Consider the following 6,119-nt stretch of genomic DNA (forward strand, 5'->3'; position numbering starts at 1 on the left):
TATTCATAACCCAATCATTTACTTTTTGGAAACTGTAATTTCTTCATCACTGAAATGATAAGTAAAAATCACCAGGGCTAAGAGTGAAGTAGATTTTTCTAAGATGTTTTGCAACTCTAAAATTCAAAATCTGGGCCCCCCCTGGTGGCGCAGCGGGGTAAAGCACAGCACTAAGAAGCTTAAGCCACTTCCGCATGAGTTCGATACCTGCCTGCCCCTTAGGTGACCACATGGCGCAGCAGACCTCTCCTGACCCACCCGCTGCTCCCCTCAGCAGTGTATTCTGTCAATCTGCCTGTTCTGCTCCACACTGTGTCCCTGGTGAATCCTCTCACCCTCCGCATCTCTGGCCTGTACCCCAGTTCTGTATGAATAAATAAATCTTTTTAAAAATAAATAATAAATAAAATAAAATAAAATTCAAAATCTACGAAACAGATCCTGTCCTCCTGGTAATCCTAGTCTGCCAGCATTCATACCTCATCTAATTATTTCCTCGAGTTGGACCTCATTACTCATTACTTCTTGTATTAGGTTGTGAAAATTCTATGACTTCCTTCCTTCTTAATCCAATTTTGCATCTCTCCCCTTCATCCTCTTTCTTTCTTTGTTGAAAGATGCCACCAGCCACATTGTGTTATCATATGGAAAGCAAAGAACTGAAGAAGTCCCTATTCCACAACCCAGCAAGACTGAACTGAACCTGAGTGAACTTAGAAGTAGACCCAAGCACAGTTGAGAATTCAGATAAAACGATGGCACCAGACAGCACTCTGGCTACAAAATTGTCAGAGATCTTCAGACATAGATCTCTCTATTTCATTCAGAAAGAAAGAACTGTGTGGTAATAGATATATTTTATAATTATTATGCATCAATTGATAACCAATATAGTCTCCAAAGAAAATTCATTTCTATTCTGAAAACACCAAGAATCAAAACCATGTAAAAGGAGTGAGAAATTAACTCTCTTCTGATGGCATATTCATATCAGAAAAGTATGCTGAAGTCAGTTCAATATTAGAACTATCATTATGTCTAAAATAAATGGTAAAGAAATGGAGAAAGAGCATAACAGACTGTGGTGATGGTGATGGGTGAATTTCACGGGGACTATAACTGAGAGGAGAAAGCATACATTGTACAAAAAGGAAGAATGGTATAAAATGTATATAAAATAAAAATAATAATTTTTTTAAATGCAGTTTTCCCAGCTGTGAATCAGTTGGTACATTACCAAAACACAAATTAACTTAGCTTTTTACCAAATTTACTCTCACTTCTCCCTGTGTATTGACCTAGACACACTCCCCAATCTCCCCTGCAGTAAGATATGGCCATGTAACTGTTTCTAAATATTAAAGGAACATGTTGAGGCTTGACTCATTAAACTTTCATATCTTGCCGACTGTTTGCTTGAAGCAGATGAATGTAATGATCTTAAAATTAGTGCTGATGGTAAGAACAAGAAGTTAGGAGTCTGGGTCCCTGAATTGTCACTCAAAAGAAAGCCACTGACTCTCAATAATGCCTATTTTGGACTTCATCTGATGAAACATCTACTTCTATTTTCAGAGCCACTAAAACTTGGGGACATGATCTATTAAAGGAACTAGCATTACCTTGGTAAATCAATCACAGACATTACAAGGCTATATTTGAGTAACATGTTATCAAGAATTTATTTAATGATGATCTGAAAGTGAGCTAATTGGAAAAATGCTGGGACATAAAATTTAGTCATTTACCTTCAACATTAAATATGATATGATCTTGGGAAAACCACTTAACTTTTCAGGACTTGTTTCTGGGATACCTTTTTATTCAAAAGCCAACAAGTCCATGGTGCTCAGTCTAAAAATCAGTGCTTCTGGAGCTTTTGTTAGTTTTTTAGGCTGTATGAGGCTAGACATTGCCATTATGAAATTCCCCTAGCTTTTGAATTTGAAGTCTACTTTGCATACTTCATACAATGTGTCATCTATGCTCTTTCATTATAACATCTTTCATATATTTTTTCTTCATTTTTAACTTTTACTGGTCATCTTCTTCAATAAGGTTAAGGTCTTTTACTTCAGACACTATAATATTCATCTTTGTCTCCCTAAGACTTAGCACAGTGTCTGGCACATAGTAGGATGAGGAAATGTGGGATTAAGTGAGAATAGAGTAAATGTCATACATTTTTCAAAGTTTCAAGTAGGAGTGTGAAATGGCATAATGGGGAGAGGATAAAGAGAACTCTGAACAATAAATGGAAAGGAAGGGAGGTAGTAGTATAGACTCTGAGTCACTGCTACTGGATGCAGTGATACTAGCTGGACACAGTCCCAGCTAGTATCATTTTGTTCTGTTGACAGAACAAAACTGTAATTTGCATAAGTATTATAGCCTGTGAATGCTGAAATGGGTAAGGATAAAAAACTTAAGAAGCATATATAAATAAATCTTGGTGATTTCTGCAACTCTGTCTTTTTCTTTTTCAGGATTGATTACTTCTAAATAGCAAAAAACATGGATAAGAGGAATGAGTCTTTGAATATGGATTTTATCCTCTTAGGCCTCTTCCCTGGTATGAAACATGGCAACTTACTTGTCTCTGCCATCCTCCTGATCTACAGTGTGGCTCTTACCACAAATTCCATCCTTATTCTCCTGATATGGGTAGATTCTCAACTTCACACACCGATGTACTTCCTCCTCAGCCAGCTTGCTCTCATGGACCTGACATTAATCTCTAGTGTTGTACCCAAGATGGCAACTGATTTCATCTCAGGAAGAAAAAATATCTCACGTGTGGCCTGTGGAACCCAGATCTTCTTCCTGACTCTAGGAATTGCTGAGTGCATCCTCATAACCCTCATGTCCTATGACCAGTATGTGACCATCTGCAACCCTCTGAGATATGCCCTCATAATGAGTAAAAGGGTCTGTGTTCAGATGGCTGTCATTTCCTGGGTTGGGGGTGTCTTAACATCACTAGTACACACAGCTTATGCCATACATTCCCCTACCTGTGGTTCCAGAGAGATGTCACATTTCCTCTGTGAGGTGATGGCCATCCTAAAGTTGGTCTGTGAAGACATCTCTGCATATGAGAAGGCTGTGGTGATGACAAGCATTGTAGTGCTCTTCATTCCTTTATCCTTTATCCCTTATCCTCTCCTCTTATGCTCTCATCTTGCTGGCTGTACTCTGAATAAACACTCATGAAGTCAGAAACAAAGCCCTGGCCACATGTTCCTCCCACTTGACTGTTGTGGGCCTCTATTTTGGTCCAGCCACGCTTGTCTACATGAGGCCCAGCTCTTACCACAATCCCAAACTATACCAGGTTCTATTTATGCTTGGTGCCATCCTCACCCCCATGTTGAACCCCCTCATATACAGTCTGAGGAATAAAGAGGTTATGATTGCTCTGAAAAGGGTACTGATACACTTCCAACCTTCAAGCTATACCACATAGAGATGGTGCATTCTAATTACTAGCTCTATTTCAGTTTAAATTAGTCCAAATCTCAGTTCTGGTCATATTTGAAATTGTAGTGGAAACACTACAATTCAAGTTATACTTATACTTTCATCCTTATAAGTTATACGTTTAAGTTATAAAGACTTGGCCAAATATGCTTCTCTTCCTCATGTTTTCTTTATATTAGACCTACAATCTCAGATTTTGAGCCTCCAGGAGTTAAGCATGTCAGAATTGATGATGATGTTGATGTTGGTGGTGATGGTAGTGATGGTGGTAATGGTAGTTAGAATTGTGGTAGTAAATATGAGCATGATATCATTGAAATGATGGTAGCCACCGTGGTCGAGATAACAATGATGATGGTAATGATATAAAATTTTTACCAAGAAAGATGTCTGAATAAATGATGTTTTAGTCAGCCACCAAGGAAATGTTTATCAATTTGTCCTTGAAAGAAGCTAACAGCAATGAGAGTCCACAAATGCTCCACCTTCCTAAAGATTCAAAAGCAAAGCTAAAAGTAAATCGAGTTCTAGGTTACCAATCTTTAAAATGAAGAAACTAGATCATAGACAAAAATAAATAAGCAAACAAAAAATAATGAAAACACTCTTTTAGTGTCTAAAAATTCAATTATTTAATGAAATTGTACCCATAATCAAATATATACATTTTAAGAATTTTTGTAATCATAACTACTTTTACATTAAATTTGTATATAGATGTATACTTATTCAGCAATTTATACTCTGTTGCTAGAAAAACAGAAGTGCCAAAACCTAAGTTAAAACCGGGAAAATTCAATAGGGTTGCTGTGTCTTCAAGCTGTGTCTATTAGATTGGGTGACTGTATCAGTACAATGGAAAATTTTTGCTGTGTCTTCCATATTAGGATTAACTTCAAGTCTAGGATATAATTAGATGATATGACCCTGTCTGCCCTCTTCTGCACACAAAAACTGAAAATACCATTTTCTTGTTTATTGTTAGCTCTGTCCTAAAATTCTTATTCCTGGAATAATAATATTCTCATTCTGTCTTTGTTTCTATCTCTTAAGAGGATTTTTTCTTTTTTTCTTTTTAAATTTAATTGTTTCCACAATAATGAATTTGAATTGTTTGTTTTCACTATAATGAATTTGTTCTTACATTTCTAGTGACTTTTTGCCATGTCATGGCATAAGAATAAAAATATATATTTCAGCAAGGGGAAAAATAGAAAATATTACTGTCCTAACATCTGACAATTCAATCATAGACTACAGATGAACCTAAAGAACTTAATAACTTACTAGTACATTCAAGTAACTTATTTGGGTGACTGTATCAGCACAATGGAAAATTATTTAGACACAATCACTCACAGTTCAGAAGGAAATGTGAGGAGTAAGAGATGTACCTTGACTAAGAATAAAAAGAAGGGCTGTAAATCAGACATTACATCAATAATTAGAAGGTGTTTCTGTTAATTTATCCACAATTCTCTGGGATGAAAATGATGACAGTTTGAAGTTCCAAATATGTCAAATATTATATGGAATAAATATTTTTAGGTACCAGATAAGTAACAAAGTTTCAGGGCAGTCTTCATATAAGTGATTCACTTCATATAAGTGAATGTAAGTATAATTTATCTGTGCAAAGAGAAATGCATATGCCAATAGAGGCATGGAGCAAAGAGAGATGGGAGAGTTATTAACCAGAAGACTTTTTGACAATAACTAAGCAGGCATATGAAGAACATATGATCTATCCATACACATTTACCCAAATATCAATTGTTAGTTTCCAACATTTCTGTCTTTGACAATAAAGCTGAGTTCCTTGCACTTCTGTTTTCTTTCCCATGTAACCAGTCTATTATATTAAATAAAATTAAAGTGGATTGTAAACAATAGAGCCAACAAGTTATAGATAGATAGATAGATACAGATATAGATATAGATAGATATAGATATAGATAGATAGAGATAGAGGTAGAGATAGAGATAGAGATAGAGATAGATAGATATAGATATAGATATAGATATAGATATAGATATAGATATAGATATAGATATATAGATATAGATATGTACTGAACCAAACTATCATTCTGCCTCAATTTGTTTCAGTAAAGTGTTACCACAGTTTGGAAAAGACCTTATATAGTAACAACTATTATGTCTACCTACAACATAACAATAACAGGATGGCAGGGCTGTGTTTCACTACTGGGATGGATCAGAGGTCCACTTGAAGCTGAAAAAGGAAGAGAGTTTCATATGTCATCTTACTTCTAGAGTATGATGACTTCACACAAACTTTGTCCATTCTAGAACAAAATGATATTTTAATATGTTAACTTGTCTTTAAGATAATAAACAAAGGCTGGGAAATGACATCCCCTCACAAAGCATGCATCTGTTCACTATTTTACTGTCATGCCCTTTATCAACAGAGTCTGGTGAATGTAAAGCATAAGCAACTCCACTCAGTGGTTAGGAAAATTATATTGTAGTGCCCATGAAGAGCTCATTGCCCTGTTAAATTTTCTCAGTGAAGAACAAATCACTTCTCTCTGGTCTAATTGGAAACATTAATCTAGAAATGTCTAGAAAGAGAGAGAATATGAAGTTACTTAGCACAATGTCATTTCCTACAG

General features: G+C 35.7%; 1 protein-coding gene across 1 annotated transcript; it reads left to right on the plus strand.

The window, feature by feature from the left end:
* Positions 1–2,514: 2,514 nt before the first annotated feature.
* Positions 2,515–3,466, plus strand: LOC101626065 (olfactory receptor 56-like). Its single transcript, XM_012734784.1, is given in 2 exon segments — positions 2,515–3,132; positions 3,134–3,466. Coding segments are annotated over 2 exon segments (951 nt in total).
* The last annotated feature ends 2,653 nt before the right edge of the window (positions 3,467–6,119 follow it).

The sequence above is a fragment of the Condylura cristata genome, unplaced genomic scaffold, assembly GCF_000260355.1.
Source record: "Condylura cristata isolate star-nosed mole 26May11 unplaced genomic scaffold, ConCri1.0 scaffold00071, whole genome shotgun sequence".
Classification (NCBI taxonomy): Eukaryota; Metazoa; Chordata; class Mammalia; order Eulipotyphla; family Talpidae; genus Condylura; species Condylura cristata.